This window comes from Plectropomus leopardus, chromosome 2 (genome assembly GCF_026936395.1).
Source record: "Plectropomus leopardus strain MGB_pleo_1.0 chromosome 2, ASM2693639v1, whole genome shotgun sequence".
NCBI classification, from domain to species: domain Eukaryota; kingdom Metazoa; phylum Chordata; class Actinopteri; order Perciformes; family Serranidae; genus Plectropomus; species Plectropomus leopardus.
Window position 1 is genome coordinate 1716475 of NC_142177.1, and position 20087 is coordinate 1736561.

Below are 20087 nucleotides of genomic sequence, written 5' to 3' on the forward strand. Positions count from 1 at the left end.
CAGTTTGCTTGTTTAGTCCGCACCAGAGTTCGACTGAGCTTTCACACCACCCCAAACAAACCGGACTATCAGAGGAAACGGACTCTAGTCCGTTTAAAGTGGACCAAACAGCTCAGGTTCGAATGCAACCTGAGACACAACAAACCAAAATTGTGAACCTCATGGTGTAGTTGATTGAAAAGTCAGAGGATCACCAAAATAATTAGGACACATCCTCTGGAAATGTCTGTAAACATTAATGCTAATCTTAACAGTGGATGAGATCAAATTTTACTTGATGCAGTTGGTTCTAAAGCAAAGGTCAGATGATCATCAAAATCACTGGGCTTTATCTGGGGACCACTAACATCTACTCTTTCTTTTTCTCTTTGCTGATCATGCCCCAAGATCAGCCATAACTATAAAATATAATGTCAACAATAAAATTCTCGATAGAAAAATCTACTGCCTCCTTTTAAGTGGTAAAAATACTTCTCACTGCAAAACTTTTTTTTTGTCTAATTTGGTGCAGAAATAGACCCAGGGAATGGCATTGAGGATAATTTTAAAGAAATATTGAGTCTTCTTATGAGGACGAATTATGCAAATTTAAGTTGATTGTTTTTTGTGTGTTTTGTGTTTCATTCCCAATTTGTCAGATAGAAACTTTTTGGGTTGGTGCTTCGGTCCAACCATCAACCAAACAAATCTGTATTTGACAACTTGGAAATGGGACTCAATCAACTAAAAGTTGCAAAATGTTGCTTTAAATATTTTGTTTTCTCAAATATAGGCATCTGTATTAAATTGAGACAGTTTCATAGGCAGATAAAAACTCCTTGTAGCTGTTTTGAAGAGATATTTCAGTATGGACTCAAGTAAAGGCCTGGCTGACATTGTCATCTCTAAAGCCAGGCCAAAGTTAACTCTGAAGTAGGTTAATGTGAAGTCTAATACAAGGTACACCTCAACTACGGAAAAATAACACAGTGAAAAAGGCTACTCAGTTGGCTTTTCATAAACTTTAGGACTTATTGATTACTCAGCATGTAGGGGAGTGGAATGTGTGCGGTCCTCTTGTTTTCAGGGTCTGAAAATGAATCAGTATCAAGAGGAGGAAAGTCTGGGTCCAGTGAGCAGCAGAATGAGGGGAGACTATTAGTCAATGAAACAGCACTGGGACTCCAACCAGGCAGGAGGTTTAACTTTGCAGACCTAGAGTCTGCTCTGCCCGTTATCTGCCAAATCCCCTATTAGAAAAGAAAAAATGTTCTAATAAAAGATTTTTTTTCGTAATTCCTAACTTTCAGTGTTGTACTAGCCTCAGGTGGATCGAGTCATGAAGACTCCTACCCCCAGCCCTTCACTGTGTACAGCTGTTTGAAGCTGGGATAGGCTGCAGTTTTGCTGACAGGGTGACCCTCTAACAAAGCACAGATCAATGGAACAGAGGGAAGGACTGAGGCGGTTATCGGCCTCACTGACACTTTAGCCCTGGACCCTGCTGTGCAGTCTGGCCTGGCTTTGAGAAGCTTTCTGTGCCAAGTCTTTTAACACAACAAACTGTGTTCTTACTGGACTTCTTCCACTGTATTACACAATACACAACTGCTAAAGGGTCCCTGTGGCTCAGGGTGAGCAGCAGGTTTTAGGCAACAAATCATGAACTAGTATGTGTTTTACTGTTCCTTATAGACCCCCCCTCTCTCTCTCACACACACACACACACACACACACACACACACCTGCTTTCCCAGTCTGGATCTCCACATTCTGGCTGAAGCGTCCGCAGCCTGCGGACGTTCTGGCTCGGACCTGGAAGATATACTTGGTGCCTGGCTTCAGCCCTGACACTCGGGCACTGGTATTTTTTGACTTCAGAGTGGAGTAACTTTGTGCTTCATTATCCTGTAACAGAAACAGACACATTTATATCAATTTCCCACCAAAATGAGTGCATGCACGCAGGTTTTTTTAAACACAGGTAAAACCACTATAAATAGGCTGAAGACACCTTTCCCACTGCCAGTAGAGCAGGGTTGTGTACACAGCCCTGCAGCAGGAGAGTATTCCTTTTGTGTGTATGTGAGTTTTTTTTTCGTGTGTTTTGCAATAAGACACAGCATGAACAGAGGTCAATAAAAACTTAACGGTGGTCACTACTCTTATATCTCTTACTTAATCACTGTCTCTTTCAAACTCAGTGCAGACTAATTTGGATCGATGCTTTAGTGCTGACTAGGTGTAGACGGACAGTATAGAGACAGCAAGTCGTTGCATTTCATTGTTTTGGGAGCTGAAATGAGCGCATTCGCAGGGGTGTGGTGTTTCCATCACTGCTGATCAGAGCTGGACGTGATAAATACCTGTGTCTAATGCAGAGTCATTTCACGCCAATAGTACCCTTTCCCTTCTCATTAAAAAAACTGATATTAGCGGGTGTCAGTGAGTTTTTGTGCAGTTGGAATGAGGCTTTAGAAATAAGGTTTCGGGAAATTGCCTCGCTGGTCAGCTTATGAGTTCAATGTGTTTCCCCATGTAAACATAAGCTCTGCATCATATTTCTATTTTATAGTTCAGAGTATGTAATATGCTTAACTGATCATTTAACAACTCAATATATATCTGAATAACTTCCCAATATTGTGCTATATTAATTACAGCGGTTGCACTGCTAAATGCATGAGGGTTCCAATAAACACAAACTCTCTAATTGTGACAATAATCAACAAAATATATGAGTCTGCATGCATGGACAGGAATTTTGTTGTTTCTTAACCATACTTTTAACTCAAACAAACAAAGAAGAAATGTTCTGCCCTTGGCAGCATACTTGGGTAGATGTGAATGAATATTAATGGTGTTATTTTATTACGTTTGACTTGGTCTTTTTGCAAACACTGCAAAACTTTATCCAGTGCATTCAAAGGGTTGCTTTTCCCAACTTACAAACATTTTCTCACCACCCTTGCGTGTTATCTGGCCATGTAGACTTAGAATTCAATGTGTCTAAGTTTTTGAAATTGGCCATCTCTCCATCCATCCCACCCTTCAGAAAAGAGCTCCCCTTTCTCACCAATCCAAGTTTAACTCCTGTTTGTCAGACATTTGCTGTCTAGAAAATCAAAAAAGCCATCACCATCTCATAATTTTATTTATAATAATTCTCACCACCGTTTCTCTGTTTACTTTGAGTTATCAAACCCATTAGCTCAATAAATAATAAAACATATAAAGCAGTCAGTGTGCAACTTCAAAATGGCACAATGTTCTATTTTATATCTGTTCTTGGTTTGAATAAATCTTTGGCTTTAGCTGCATGTAATTTTAGATCATTTAAAATTTAGTTTGAGAGCTGCTGCATGTTAATAATTTTCTAATTTTTCAGGAAATAGTGGCTTTCTGAACATGATTTATATTACTTTTTTTTTATCAAGGAGGGAAACATGAATATTTTGCTTTCAGTTACCAAATTCCAAAATCTTTGTGTATTAGGACAACAGATATTTATTTTCTCATTCTGTGGTCATTAAATACAATGTTTGGTGATGCCCCTCTGTCCACAAGACACAGGGGGCTTTCTGCTTACATAGCATATTGCTAGCATATTGGGACTTCTCATATGATGATATGATGATAGTGATTACATGCTCAAATACATAGACAACAAACCCCAAAATCCTCATCCCAAACAGGGTATTCATGGCCACGTAGACGCACTAATAGTTTGAGGCATAGGGCCATTGACTATGTGTGTTATTAGTCACCACCACTTAAAAAATGTTATTAGTTAAAAGATATTAGTAAAAAAACTAAACTACATTTTCAAGAAATGCATTGACATGAGTCACTGGGGTTTTTCAAAAATACATCAGTGCTTTGAAAACTGGTGTTGAAGGACAGATCATGCTGGATCTGCCATTCACACAGAGCTTTACTAATACATTGCCCTGCTTTTAAGAGCGTACCCTCACTAGATTTCCTGTCCCGTTAGCCGCTACATAAATGAATACAAGCTTGTCTGCCAGTCAAATGTAATTGGCAGGTAATTACCTCAGACATGTTTTGATCTGTTTCTATCAGCCAGAGAAATGACAGATACTTTGAGGAGTGTTTGTCTTATTTTCATGCTCAGATAATTCATTTCTGATGCATCATTTGTTCAAATGTAGATTCTCAAGCTTATTACTCCTATCTGCCATGCAATGTTTTATTTTTTATGCACATATTCATTAAAAAGGGTATGCATTTGTTGCTTTGAAGGAAGTCTCGATTAACAATAAAGTTCATTATCGTCATCTTCTTCATTGTAATCCTCAGCTTATTTTCATCTGCCTGCTGCAGCATCTTTACAAACTTAATTGAGGGGTACTTTATAATTGTGGAGGTAAAAAGAGTTCAACAATAATAGGAGGTGCAAGGTGCATCCAAACAGCAGAATCAGTGAATCATTCATGCGTCCTTAGAAAGGATAAGAGCCTAATTATGAAGAAGTGTGAGGTGCAGAAACAAGTATTTTTTTGTCTTAATTATCATCCTCAGCTGGTGTGCTGCAGCAGCAGCTGCCACCCTCGCTGTGACTCATTGTTGTTTAGTACAGTCATATAGAAACCTTAAGAAAGCACATTGCTGACTTGTCCACTTGAAATCCCCCCACAGGCGTCTCACCCCCTGAGCAAGGCCAGATTAAGACAGCAGCACAAGAGACGAGCTAATCCTTCAGGAATCCCCACACCATCCTGCTTGTTTGGCTATGAGACTGCCTTTTCACAGGCTGCTCTCTCTGCAATTAGCTGATTTATATCATCACACACACATACACCCACTAAACCCGAGCACACATTGCATGTACACATTGACTCACACACACACTCACAGCAATTAACTTGTTGTGAGGCTTATGCGCCCGCCAGCCGCTTGCTGTCACTGTCACTTTCGCTAAGTTGGAATCTACACCGTCTCATCCTCCTTCTTGCGCTCCCTCTCTCGACCCCCATTTCCTTTCAATTAGCTGAGCTGCCAGCAGGATCTTTTTCTGGGATTAAGTTATCCAGAGTCTATCTAACCACTCCTCTGCATTCACAGTATCTTGGCTCAGTTTAGTCTTGGCCCTTTGAAGACACAGAGCTTATGTTCTTCAGGTATGGCACAGACTGTGTCACATTCTATGCCTTTCATAAACTGCCTGAATAGTTCCATGTTCGCTGTTTTTGGAAAATACCCACAATCTGTTGACACAAGCCGAAAACAAACGACTACAGCTTTTGACTTATGTGATTTTTAAATGCACTTCTTCAGAGGTACATATGCAGCAGTGAGTTAAGTACCTTCTCATAATACTTGATGTCGTACTCCAGGATGACCCCGTTTGGCTGGTCGGGTTCATGCCACAGCAGCGTCACGCTGTTCTGGCTGGTGTTCTCCTGGCGGATGGCTAACACTTCAGACGGGGCTGCACAAAAAACAAGAGAGATTACTGCCTCGTCAGTTCAAGATGTAGTTCCTCAGTGATCACCATGTATAACAAGGTAATGAGATTACCAAAAAAAGTTCTTTTATGGAGGTGCTAATAACTCACGCCATTACATTTCATTAAGGCTTAAAGTTTTGCATTTTTAAGTGGTGCTGCTTGAGTGACAGGTTGTCTGAGAGGCGTTGCTACAGTTTGTGAGTCAGATCCATACCACACTCCATTCTTTTATCCAAATATCGTCACTTCTAGCTCCAAAAAAAGAGCTTCAAAACTGCACGGTAGCTACATCCCTTATTCATATGGTCCCAACAAATCCAAACTATACGATTACATTTCAGTTTACTAATTTCAAGGTTCAGCATTGTTTGTCAGCTCCTTCCAAACTAGTCCAAATGATTGGCCACAATTATGATTAATATCTGGTGCATAAAAACTTGGTTAAGGTTACAGAAAGGTTCCGGTTATGGTAAAAAAAATAACAACAAAAAAAACAAAACAAGTGCTGACTGTCAGCAGGGATGGGGGTTCAAACAGCAGCCCCCTGTGTGTGTACACTGAGCAACCCACCACTGACCTCTTACCTAAGACCATTCTCAGCAACTATAATGCTACTACTTTTGACTTTTTTAGACACTGAAGCCATCATTTGCACAGCCACAGGAGGTCCTTATCCAGGAAACCTTTAAGGCATTTGAACAAGTGATCAATACTTTTTTGTAATGTTTTATTTATTTATTTTTTCCCTTCAGGATAGTCTCTTCAGTGCTGTTCCATGTGTACCCTGGGGTACTCTGAAACTCTTGTTTGAACATTAAACAACTTACAGAACTGTGAAAACACCAGAAAATACAGTGAAATCACAAATAAAAAGGCACAAAAGTGTGGTCTAGCAGAATGTCAACAGAGACAATAGCAATATTTTTAAACTACTGGTTTCTACTTGTAGTACTTTGTACATTATGGTCTGTGGGGTTCCCTACACTAGTGGTTCCCAAACTTTACCATGCCAAGGACCCTGAAATTGCATAAGCCTCCAGCAGGGACCCCCTTCTGCAATTTTTTTAATTTATTTATTACATGTACATTATTATGGCAAATATCAAAAATCAAACATACAGCTTGATATATTTTCCTCATTTTATTAATAATAATCAGTCTCTCCTCTGTTATAAACATTTCTTGTCATTTTATTCAACAGTAGTATTAACTGTAAACATATTTTTTTTTTAGATTTTTTTCTCTTTTGTTTAATAAGAACAATATTTAACAGTAATATTAACAGTGATCATTTTTAGAAGTATTTTTTTTTCTTTTGTTATTTGTTCATTGTATTCAGTGTGTCTTTCTTCTGTTATAAACATTCTGTCATTTCTGTCTTAACAATTTTCAACAGCAATATGAAAAGTAAACATGTTTTTTTTTTTTTAGAGTTTTTCTCTTTTGTTATTCATTCAATTGTTATTTTTTAAATAAAAATTAAAAGATTGTTGTCAAAGAACACAGATTTTGATATGCATTTTTTTCCCTCAAAGTTTCTGCAGCCCCCCTGGCGCCCCCTGGCAGCCCCAAGGGGTGTTGTGGCCCCCACTTTGAAAAACAGTGCCCTATGCAACATTTAGGCTTAATTGTAGTTTCATGAGCCCTCAACCATCTGGAAAGCTAACTGATGTTTCAAAGCAATAATTCCAGAGATTGTACAAGCCACTGCCGGCTTAATGAATCACAGAGATGAAGCTAAATATGATCTAAATTAAAGCTGGTGCAGTATGCAGGGTGACAACATCACACATGTCATGTCAATCTCATGTCTGTACAATCAATTAGTTTTATTTGCTGGTCTCAGTGAACTCCCATCTTTTCTAGTTTACTCTGAGGTCTATAAGAAACTCTGTCTGTCATCATGGGAAGTACTGTTTTAGATAGCAGGCCACATTGGAAGTCTTTCCACACCATAACCCCTGAATCACCCTGAACTATGAATCAGTCCTTTGATTTATTGGCTATGTCATGCTGTTCCAGTGTACTCTCACTGCTTGGGAACTTTACTACATCATTGCGTTTGATGACAGAAACAATACTTTTTTTCAACTTTTAAAAGTTTAGTGTTAATCAAAGTGCAGGTTACATTAAGTGTCATCCAATCAATGACATTTTTTTTTCTAGTGATTACTGCAGCATCAGACACAATAGAGATAAAGTTGGTGCTATTTGTTGTGTACATACAGTCGGTACAGAGCGCAGAAGTGTCAGAGTTGCACATAAGTACTGTTTGCTGACAGCAGCAGCTACTCCTACCAGTCCTTATGGAAACAAAGTGCATGTGCCATATCGTGTTTTTCATTATCAGCACAAAATCTCGTTGAGACAGCACATTTCTTCCAAAGATTGTTATTTTGGCACTTTTGCTAAATTTGACAGTAAAAGTGCGACAGAAAGAGGAGAAGAGAAAGACGTGTGATGAAGGGCCAAGGCTTCACACTCTAAATGATGTGGCTGCAACTGAGACAGAAACAGTGCAAAGTTTATCTGCTCAGTTTGTTTTTCTGAAATTTTTCTTCTTTTGAATGATTTACAGCGAGTGATTCAAGGTCAGATTTGAACTCAGGACATCACAGTAGCATTGCATGAACTTGAGCCATCTGAGCCATCCTGGATTTATCTTTTACTACGCAACCCTGTTCTAAAGTGTAAGGTCAAGAATTTTTCCTCTACAGGATTCAATGACCTGTAACCCAGAGTTCCTCTCAACCGGAAATTGTGAAACCTGTTTGTCTTTGGTGCTAGTCCATGTATTTCTATGTTTGGATACACATCATTTAAAGGTGACTCATCTTCAGATGTAATTCACATGTAAATGTTGTCATGTGCGTAAATGCAGTTGTAGGATACACAAGAATGGAATAAGTGTCCTGATAAATGTCCTTTTGAGTGTATAGTATGGCCCATAGATGTAGATCTTGGGAAAGATATCCCCCTCAATAGAAAGATATCATACAATATACAGATCAGAATTTAGTCATCTTCAAACTAAGAAGTTGATTTATTTTCAACGAGACAAAGAGAAGACTGTTAGCAGCACACTTTTTCTCTGGGGTAGCTGTATTTCCAGGAAGAGCTGACACAGAAGCAGAAGTCAGGAGAGATTCTTTTATGGGTTGTTCAGTAAAGGGCCTGTATATGTCATGGACCAGAGGCTTCACAGTGTGACATTGTATGGCATGTTCTGAACCCTACCTGCCTGGTTCGTTGTGATGTTGACCAGGGCATACGGTGAGGGCTCATTGCTCAGGTGCGTCACAGCATTCATGGCCAGGAGGCGAAAGGAATAGTTGGTGTGAGCCGCCAGGTTGAGCACCGTCACCCAGGGCTCCGTCAGCCCGTTCTGGCGGGGAACGAAACGAACTGCTGCAGAACCCATACGCTCCACCATCCCTCCAACCCCAATACTCATGCCTCCGCCTGACTTCCCTCCACTGGCGCTTCCCGGAGAGGATGCACAGTCCTCACAGGGCCCTCCTGAGCATTTCTGACACACCACACTGTACTGCAGGTCGCTGCGACCTCCGGTATCCAGAGGCCGATCCCACTCTAAATTCACAGACGTCCCGTTGACTGAGGAGATGACATTTACTGGAGCAGACGGAGGGCCTGGAGAAAAGAGAGATGGAGGTTTGAGTTCATTCACAGGTTTGATCACTGTCGAGAAAAGTAAATGGGATTTTGGAGGCACAGATAAGTTTGGCACATTATTCCATAGTTTCTGTGTGTTGTGGGTGCAGACGAATGTGTGCACATGTGTTTGCTCTCCTTGGAGGTGCTCTTGCTTGTGGAATTGGGTGATCTTGTGTGTTTTTGCTTACGGGAGCATGGAGCTGCTGGCGGGTCATCTGCAGCTCGATAGTAGTTGGAGTCGCAGGGGCAGGAGAGGGCAGCTCTGGTCTCTGAGTGGCTGTGTTGAGGACATTTACCACACAGGCCATCGCCTGCCACCGGCTTATAGAAACCCACCTCACAGGCTGCAGAAAGAGAGAGAAAGAGAGAGAGAGAGAGAGAGAGAGAGAGAGAGAGAGAGAGAGAGAGAGAGAGAGAATAAATAGAGTAAACAGAGAGCTTGCAGGGAAGGGCTCTGCACTCCCATAATCACTCAGACCCTGATAAAATTGAAAGAGTGCAGCCAGAAAGGCATGAATCACACTCCTATAGCAAGCTGTGCATATCAACGCTGCTTCAACTTCTTCAAAACTGTGTCATCTTCTCCACAGCATTCATTTTAGGACATAACCCCCTCCTCGCCCCCTCCTCCAAATCTATGTATAATTACAGGCCTTGTAACCGTAGAGACTGCAGAGCAGGGGAGATGAAAGTCATACTTCTTTCTGCTCAGATTTGGGCTGAAAAGGGTCTGCACTGTTGATACTCCCAGTGAGACCCTCAAAATCCAGACCGTGTTTCAACCTTATTCAGTTCCTCTGATACATATTCACTTTTAACTCTACACTGATTAATAATGGAGGGGGCTCTGATAAATATATTCTCTTTCCAGGCGGTTAATAGGCTTCTGCAATGGTAAATGGGGCAGGGGTAAACCTCGCACACACACAGAAAGCAGCAGCAGACACCGCCGTGCTCGTGTTTGCTCTTCCTCACAGGGTAATTTATGTTCTCCCAGAATGCTGAGTGTTAGTTTACAGATGCAGTGTTTTCCTAACCTCTCCTTGTTAAGTTTATAGAGGGCCATTTTAGGTGCTTAGACTTCAAAGGTGCTGAAAGAACCATGAAATTGGATAACCAACATGAGCGAAATTATAACAAGGAGAATAGTTAAAATGTATTCTGCATTACTGACTGAGACATTTTTGGAAAAAGGAAAAGGAAGGAAAAGGTTTTCATACTTTTACCTGAAAGTACACATACAAATGTTCACCACGGATGCACGCGCACACATACACACATCGTGGATGTGCAATGTAATTCTATTTTTAATGATGCTGTTAAATTTCATAAGCTGAGTTCTTCACAGCCATTTTATTTTCAGTGTGTTCACTGGAACACACTGTAGTTTTTACCCTCATGAAGTTTTTTTTTGTGAAAACAGGACTATTTAAGCTGTAGATTAGGCTCATCCATGAAACATGAGAAGTTTGAATTTGTCTTTAAACTGTTCGCAAAAGGAAATTTACATGAATTTCAGCATTCATCAATATGTTAGTATCTCTGATATTTCTGTAGGCACTATTAAAATCTACAGCTGCCTCCAACTGCTAATACTGCTGTTGTAAATAAGGAATGCAAATAAATATTGCTTGTCGTTATTAGAAATTACATTGTGAAGTCATATTGTGCTATGTTATGTTCTGTTTTGGGCATAAGACCGATTACAAACTCAAATTTGTACTGTAAAAATAGGTCTATATAACAAAAAAAACCAAAATAAATATTTTTTAATGTAAAACATTTTATTACAAACTAAGGGCAGGTGTGTTTCACCACTTCTCCTTCTTCACTTCCTTCTGTTAGTCTGTCATCTCGTGCATCACAGGTTTAGCAGAACTGGCTACACCCGTCAGTGCATCTAGTACGCGCGGCGATCTATGGGGTTGCAGCATGCAGATGATTACCACTCTTTGCTGCATGTTACGCACATCCCTCTCACAGCTGGGAAGCAGAAACAAACACTGCCAACCAAATCACCTTGTAGACCCCCTTTTCTCTTTCTCTTATTTTCCCTCCCCTTCTTTCTCTTTCTTTCCCTCTCAATTCAGTCCATTAAAACTACTTCCAAAGTGTGATTTAAGCACAAGAAAATTTACAATGGTTTCATAACATAAAATAAAATAAAACAAATAAAGGTTAAATCAACGAGAAATGGAGAGAACCCTTCCCCGATTCATGCCTGGGCAAACAGTGAGAAGTTTCAGTGGGAGCGCTCCATTGAAGTCTGATTGATTGGCATTCAGGAATGTCCACATGTGCCTACGATCAAATCCGAGTGTTCATCAATCTAGTGTAGGTTTTTAGTACCAAGGTGTTTAATATGCAAATCTACTCACAGATTTACTAATATTTCATGAATGAGACCCAGTGTGTGAAGAAAGTTCTACTTCCACTGAATGGCAAAGTTGCTACTCTATCCACCTGCATCCCTCACTGGCCTCCCACCTGCAGCAGTCAGACCCTACTGTCTGCGGCAGCTGGAAGTCATCCCACATTATGCATAAGCAAGATCTGACTGACATATGAAATTGAAATAGAAATAAAAATGGAAAAGACAGAAAAACAGGGTAGATGAATTTAAACACTGCATTGTTTGCCTCCAAAATTAAAAGAAACAAAGCAGAAATTAATTTATTTCCAGGTGCCAGTCTTTTTATTAAATGTTGTGGGGAGAAGAAAAAAAAATCTAATCTTCAGTGCAAACTGAGGCAAACAAAATTTGAGATAGAGAATAATTTAGACATGGTCAACAGTAGGTCATCTGAATATCTCATTTTTTAGCCAAATGTTTTGCCACCTTTGGTTTCACACTTTTCCTGACTCTTACCAGAAACCATGGATTACCAGAGCCGTCATGCACTGCAGCCAGTATGGAATCATGGACAGTTATAAAGCAGCAGCCTACAGTGTAACAGGAGGCAAATAGGACTAAAAGAGGGCAGGCTGAAGAAGCTGACCAGATCCCATTCCACTGGAATTGTACCTTCATGCGATAGATTGATAGACAGATAGACAGATAGATAAATAGGTTGACTTCCTGCAGTGAGCTTTTCTTTGGAATGTGACACTACTAACAGCCACCACAATAACAGATATAAAATCAAAGCACACGGGCTGAGACAGACTGATCAGTTTTGACCTGTTTTGCATGGTAAAGCATATCTGAAAGGCAAATTCTGTTCTTTATATGATCTACAGTGTTCAACAACCAACAACTGCAAATCCCATTGTATACATACATAAAGGCTATTTATACAATCCTACAGCTGTTTGGTTTGAATTTTAAAATATGGGTACAAATTTTCTTCACTCTAGTTGAGTGAAACTGAGACCTCAGTTGTGGAGAGTGCAGAGGCCCAGTCCTCTCTCACTCCCAACTTGTCAAATATGTCTGCTCTATCAGTGCCTTTCGGTGTATGAGCGTGACGTCAAAAGCCACTGGCGTCCAACCAGAACATGGCTGGACAGTCACATGAGAATGCGCTTGGACAGAACTGGTTGAGTTGTTATTATACTCTGGAGGATGGACGGATGGCACCGGGCGTGTCCACATGCAACTTGCACGGGCAGCATCACTTGAGAACGCCGCTGGACAGAACTGTACATGTGCGCATGAAACGCTGAAGGACAGCGTCAGGTAATAATGCTGCTGTTACTCATATGGTGGATGGATGGGGAAGTAGATGGGTCTAACAAACAGCTGACTTTCATGTGGGAGTTTTCTTCATAAGGACCGTGCTGCTTCATCCCATCGTCTGCATTTGTTGACATCACTGTAACGGCATCCCGGAGTGTAAACAGCTGACACAGAGGGATACCTAAAACGTCGTAGGTAGGCGCAGAAAATCACCGATAGAGCGGCACCATATGACGAGTTAGGATGAGAATGTATTGGGAGGCCGCAGTTATCTCAATGTTTGCTTTTCTATATGTGAAACTAACTCTCAATAAGAGAGGAATTGTTTTTGTTCAGTGAACAGTTGTGATTAAAAAAACACTCAGAAAAAAAAATATAGTGCAGATTATTTTTACATTTGTAAAGGACATCTTCAAACGGCCCTTTTTATGAGGCCAGATTCTCTCATCTAGCCCTCTACAATACCACATGCTCAGGCTTTAGTATCTGCTGTGAACAAAATAGTGTTAAATGAGTGTAAATGTCTTCATCTTTGAACGGCATTAAAGGATATTGAGCCTGTAGTTGGTCTGCATTCAATTTCCAGGAGCTGTATCAAGTGAGATATTACTTCACCTCTCAAAATGTGCAATTCACACGCACCTGTGCGAGTGCTGCTGATGTAAAACAAGGAGCAGATGCTAACATTTGTACATAGGAACGCACACACTACAGTATGTAGTGTGGAAATTGTGCTCTTCTCTTTCACTGTCAGGGCCGCCACAGGAGCCTGAAACTATTTCTATTTGCAATATTTATCCCAGACTGTTTTCTCTTCCTCCTTTTTATCCCATTAATCCCTCCATCCCTTGATGTTTTTTGTGAAGCCCCTGAGTTGAAAAGCAGGTCACGATAAACATCGGAACAGCTCGTTCATCAAGGAGAGAGGCGGCGAGCGCTTTGAAGTCTCTGACAGATTCACCAGGAGTTCTACACACACACACATGCAAAGGTTATGATAATGCAAAACACACACAACACATACACACAGTGTGTCTGATGCGGCCACAGAAACCACCAGCAAAATGAATTTATCAACACATAGGGGAATATGCAAAGGCAGAGAGAGGGCGGTCTGTGTCAAGACCAGCTGTGATGACCTTTCACTTCACTTCTGATGTGCTGCTCATCTGGTTCTCTGTGTAGAAAAAAATATTTATAAGATACTTTCCTTTTGTTTCATTTTTGAAGCATTTATTGTCAATTAATAACATGGAGATCTTATTAAAATTAAGCCATGGGTGAGCAGGATCAGCAATACAGGCAGAAATATGTGTCACCACTAATTGAATTTGAATCATTATATTTTGCTCCTCTTTAAATTGCATTAAAAACTGATTTTGAATCACATAATTGGAATTTGCATTGTTTATCGTGAATAATCGCATTGCATCAAGTATTTTAAAATCAATTTAATTAGTTGGAACTGAATTTCAATAAACATTGAACTTAATATAATATTATAAAATAAAATAAACTCTGTTTTACAGATGACAAAACTACAAGGTTAGGTTTTGGCAACAAAAGCACATGATTAGTTTGTTACCAACATCACATACATCATGTGACATACATCACTAGCATATTGCTATACATATTAGCGCACTATGTAGTTATGAAAATGACTCAGTTGATTTTCAGTTTCACACAGGACACAAACAGCAATCTAAAATCTGGTGTGTGTTTGACTCATCCACCATGCCTCGCACCCTCAATGTGCAGACCTTCTCACTCTTTATACTATGGTTGCCTGGAGCATCAATAATGCTGCCGCCTGGTGAGTCTCATACTGCAGCTAATGGGTGCCTCTCTGCATTGGTTTCTCACAGTGAGGGCAGATGACCACGAGTCAGTATCTGATGAGCTGGGAGTGAGACCAGGATGGAAAACATGCTACAGTAGATCATTTACAGTCCTCTCACCACAGATACAATAATACACTACAAAATATTACCGAAAGGTAAGGGAACATTCAAAGGGGCACTGTTTCAATTACACACAGTAAAATAAGTTAACTCGGCCTGAAAGGTTGTCAACCTGTAAAAACAGTGTAAAATGTCTTGTAAATGGACTGCACTTGTATAGTGCTGAAAGTGCTTTCACACTACATGTCACATTCACCCATTCACACACACACACACATTCACACAATGGTGGTCCAGGCTACCGTACATGGTGCAACCTGCTACTCAGTAACCATTCATATGCACTCACACTCCAATGAGACAGCATTAGGAGCAATTTGAGGTTCAGTATCTTGCCCAAAGATACTTCGACATGTTACCTGGAGGAGCTGGAGATTGATCAGAGGATGACCTGCTCTACCTCTGAGCCACAGCTGCCGGTGAGAAGAGAAAACAACCCTGATGATGATGAAACAGTTTTCTCATTTTGGGATTGAGATTTCACATTTTTGACAAAAAAGTCTGCTTTACTGTAAAAACCTGGTTCATGTGGCGCCCGGTGGCTCAGTGGATAGAGCAGGCACCCAGTGTACAGAGGCTGTGTCCTCCCTGCAGTGGCCATGGGTTTGATTCCGGCCTCAGCCCTTTGCTGCACACCGCCCCCCTCTCTCTTTGTCCCCCTTTCACGCTTGACCTCTCCTATCTAATTAAAGGCATAAAAAGTCAAGAAAACTAATATTAAAAAAAAACAACCAAAAACTGGTTCATGAAGTTTCAAAGACATAGTAAGAAGAATATAATGGTGAGGTGGAATGTGGTGGAATGTATTGTCAATGTATTGTTCCATATATCAATTTAATATCAAGGTTCGTTCCAAAATTCAGTTCAAACAGCATGTTCAAATATTTCAAGAACTATACCAGAACTGTGTTTGTAGAGGGGCGCTGCCCCTTTGCCAGCGACTCTGCCACCTCGTGTGCCTGTGATTCACATTTTTCTGTGTTTTCATTGTTTTTAATAGCAGCTGTCAGATTTTTGGAATGCACACTTTTAGATTTGGTCTCAGCTGTCAATTATTTCTCAAATGCCTTTTCATGGTGTTATTCATTTGCTGTATTGTGCATTTGTATTGGTTGTGTACTGTTTGTGTGTGACTGTGTACATTGTTTGTTGACTGTATGGGTGGTTCCTTATGGCTATTGGGGTTAATAAAGCTTATAAAAAACAGAATAAAGAAAGAAAAGGTGCATAATAGGAGGTGTAGGAACCAGTGTTTTTAGAAGAAGAAAAGATCAAATGCAAATTTCTTCAGAAGTTTGCATTCCAAAAGAACTACTTCTATTAAAGCTCTGTCTTGTTGAGAGCCCTGTGTCAAAACCGAGTTACTTCACTCGCAAAACCACCATTTTTAGATCAGTTACTCACCACATTACCTTAAACTCATCCAGTGACCTTTGTCTCATTGACGAGTTTATTAATCGGTTCAGTCAATTAATTTCTTTTGTGAATTTGCCTAATTTTCTTTCTCCATTATGACTGCAGAAATTTATGTTTTGTGTAGACTTTTTTCAAATCTGGTAACTGGGTGCTATGAGTTAATGTTACAGTGAATTAAACCCCTGATTTAAGAGCTGGAGTTGCTGTCTACAAAAATCAGTGCATCTTTGTGTTACAGAGATGGACAACGGACGGTTAGAGAGGAATTACACCGGATTCACATTGCATACATGAGCAGTGCGTGACGACAACCTCGCTGAACTGCAGCATGTTTCATGCTCGCTGTGTTCACACTGGCAGCGCTGTTGTTCTGCAGGCCAGCCTGCTACTATGAGTTCTGTATTTCCACATTCATGAGCACAAATCCTACTCATTTATAAAGTCTTGCAGCTCCTGCATTGTCAACAATAGGGCTCTGCAAATATTTAAAAAATAAAATGCCTCTACAGAAACATTGTCAGAGTACTCTTATTTTGAAATTAGAGCAGGAGAGTTTGAGTAAAACAGACATCTTTTTATTTCCTCATGTCCGTGGCAAAGAGAGACTTTTTAACTGAGGTAAAAGGTGGCACAGAGTCAATATAATTATCAAAACGCCATTTTCACTGTCTATTTCTGCTGACAACTGAGGGCAGCATGAGGTACAAATTGGGCAGTCACCGTTTCTCTAGATGTGACGCGACTGAGACTCAGCCACGCTGCCTGACAAGTGCTGCTGATGCAGGCAGTGTGGCTGCTCTAATTTATTAACATGGGAAAAAAAAAAACTGGTTCAGCGATGCTCACACACTGCTTCCACTCTGCAATATGAAGCACTATGTTGAAAACTTATGAGGTAAGTTCCAGGTTTTAACAAAAGATAAATTTTCTCTAACATGCAACAGATCAACATAAAACTGTTTAACAGTCCCTGTTTTTTGGAAAAGCTCTTTTCCCAGAATAGAGTTTAACATTATTGGTATGTTTAACAGGTGAGATGTTTAAATTTTACTGTGTAACTTTTCAAATGGATATGAAACAGACGGAGATGTGGTGTGAGGGGCTCATACTTTTCTGTTTGTTCACACTCCACTCAGTAAACTGTTTACAGAACAGTAAGTTGGCTAATGTGTGTGTTTTTGCATGCGTGTGTGTTCATGTGTGGCTGTTTGCGTGTTGCTCAGCATGTCAGTACCTGTCAATGCAGTGCACTTGCTACAGGAGAATTTGCATTACAATGAATCTTAATAGCCGTGTGCGGCATTGTGTACTGACCTTGATTTATTCCCTGTATAAGTGGGTAAATAAATACATTGGAAAAAAGGGGGAGCTGGAGAAAGCACATCATTGTCCCACGCGTGAGGAGACTGAGGGAGGAGTGGGGGAGAGTGGGGGGGGGGCAGAGTCTTAAGTGCAGCCTGGGTTGACTGGGGAAAGCTCACAGTGGTTGTACAGTGCTGACTCTGAGCCTGCTCTGCTTCAAGGATACATTTTAGTAAATCTAGAAATCTACAATAAAAATCAAAACAATAATGCCTTTCTTCATTAAAAACTAAACACAGCTTCCCTCTCTCCTGTGGTTGTTAAAAGTTCCCTAAAATGGTAAAAGACAATAAAGCAGGAGTCAAAATAGTGAATGAATAATATTAAAGATGCATAACCATCACTAGTGCCAAAATGAAGGCTGACTAGCCGGAAAGCATTAGCATCTTGTGATAGTGGTATGCACATCAATTAACTGTACTCTGCTTTTTTGACTCGATTTACTGTTTCATAATGGCTTTTTCAGTTTTTCTTTTTGTTTTAGTCCATTTTCTTTTGCTTATCTCAAGGCTGACTTGTAAAAAACAAAATCTCAGTCAGCTTTCTCTCTTAAAGCGAACACAGAGGTGTGAATCAGAAAGATTTTGGCTTTTCTTTTGTCCCCATTAATGGAATTGTTGTTAAAATGTTTTTGAGATACTGGTGACAGAAATCACTCACCACCAGAGTTTTAGTGAAGACCACTTAAGTCTAATCAGAGACAAGTCCAAGTCCAGGCAGCAGATCAAGTTTCAAGAGTCAAGAGTCAGAGAGATTTTAAAGTCAGGTGGCCTGGGAGTGAAGTCCAAAGCAAACCCCACAAAAAACAATGTCCATTTAAGAGTAATTTGTCTCATTGTAGTTGATAGTGGAGTTAAGGGTCAGCTACTATAATGACTTCCATCACTCAGTACAGCCTTTTGGATTTCGATATATTCAAAATGTGACCGAGAACAATATATTTTGGCTGAGACCTTTATTAATTTCTAAAATTGTGACTGCAAATCAGAAAAAAAAACTATTCTATTGAGTATACAGTTTACAATTATTGCACAGTGAGACAAGCAAACTATGAAAGTAAGCTCTCCATAAATGGCAAAGACAGATGGAAAATTCACGTTTGCAGCACTTGTAATTAACCAGTCTTACTGCCAGCGCTTTCTCATTCCAAAGTTGTTAGATTCTGCCACTTTTGCATCGCTTTTGGCGTAAGATCTAGACATCAAAAGCCATCTCTTGAAAGTGTATGATACCATGCTGGACGGTGTCAGCTGATAACGTGGCTGGACAGAACCATTCATGTTTTTTTTATGTGCCCCTGGATGGGACCTGATGCAGCAGAATGATATGCACAGACTCAACGTCAGTTGAGAATGCAGCCAGATGGAACCTGTCAAGTCTGCATGACACACCTGGAGCCTATCCCAGCTTACACTGTACATCAGTGTTCACTGTACTGACAGGTCGCCAGACTATCGCAGGGCTGACTCATAGAAACAGACAGCCACTGAAGCTCACATTCACACCTACAGCCAATTTTAGATTAATGTTGACACAAGTAGAACATGCAAACTTCACAGAAAAGGGCCCCCTCAAACAGGTTTTGAACTGAGGACCCTCTGAGGCGATGATGTGAACCACCTCACAACCAGGCCACCCCCTGTCTGAATGTGATGTTTTTTTTTCTGCATATACCCATGTGCCTAATCCTAATCATCCATGCCAGCATGACACCCTGGAGCTGGTTGCCATGTGCTGTTGTGTTGTGTAAACAAAACCACATGCTTTTGTAGTGTAATCCTACCATGTGCTTTTGTTGAGGTCCTGGTAGCAGTATCCTGGAAAGTCAACAGCAATGGATACCTGGAGCGTAATATGTAGACACAAAAGTCCACTGCAAAGTGTCAAAATATGACAACCTGAATAAGAACGTGTTGACTAGACAACAGTATCAATATTTGACAACTGTGTAAAACCCCTTAATCGCCATTAATTAATTGTATTATTTAAGATTCTCACTTAGTACAATATCTCATGTTGTCATCTCATGTCAACTATTGTATGACTATGGAATGACTGTTTGACAGCCACAGCATTTCATTATTGCAGATCCAACAGCTGATGGTCCCACAGCAGCACAGTGAGACAGACAAATAGAGCGCAGCTTCTCCTCACACCACCAAAGTGTCTGAAACAGCCAAATTTGCAGAGGTGGAAAGTGACTTCTTTAGAGCTCTACAGACTATTTTTATTAGTTTCAGGATTAATCAGACTTTGGATGGAATTATTTAGAAACACCAGGATGCATCGCTCCGTATCTCATCCAGCCCCTCGCACTGAGCTCTCATTATTATTACTAGGGGCAGATTTAATGTTTTGGGGGCCACAAGCACATGACCTTATTTTCGCCCTTTTTCTAACTGTGAATCTTGGCAGGCTGTTGGCAGCTTTAGGAGAAGTAGGCCTACTAAAAAGTTTTTTTCCCCCCGAATAAAATGATTAATAGTGTGGTGGTTTTGTGCTGTCTGGGAGTGTGTTTGTGTGCTTGGTGTGTCTTTTCCTT

The 20087-nt window shown here is 40.4% G+C and overlaps 1 protein-coding gene across 5 annotated transcripts in view; it reads right to left on the bottom strand.

Moving 5' to 3' along the window:
* epha8 (eph receptor A8) overlaps positions 1 to 20087 on the bottom strand; it is a 159019-nt gene that overhangs the window by 25177 nt on the left and 113755 nt on the right. For all 5 annotated transcript variants that reach the window (XM_088082708.1, XM_088082712.1, XM_088082706.1 and 2 more), the window contains exons 7-10: positions 9313 to 9468; positions 8687 to 9100; positions 5307 to 5431; positions 1725 to 1887 (exon numbers count right to left, since the gene is read on the bottom strand). In XM_088082708.1, the coding sequence (XP_087938834.1) occupies positions 1725 to 1887; positions 5307 to 5431; positions 8687 to 9100; positions 9313 to 9468 (858 nt within the window). The remainder of the gene's footprint in view (positions 1 to 1724; positions 1888 to 5306; positions 5432 to 8686; positions 9101 to 9312; positions 9469 to 20087) is intronic.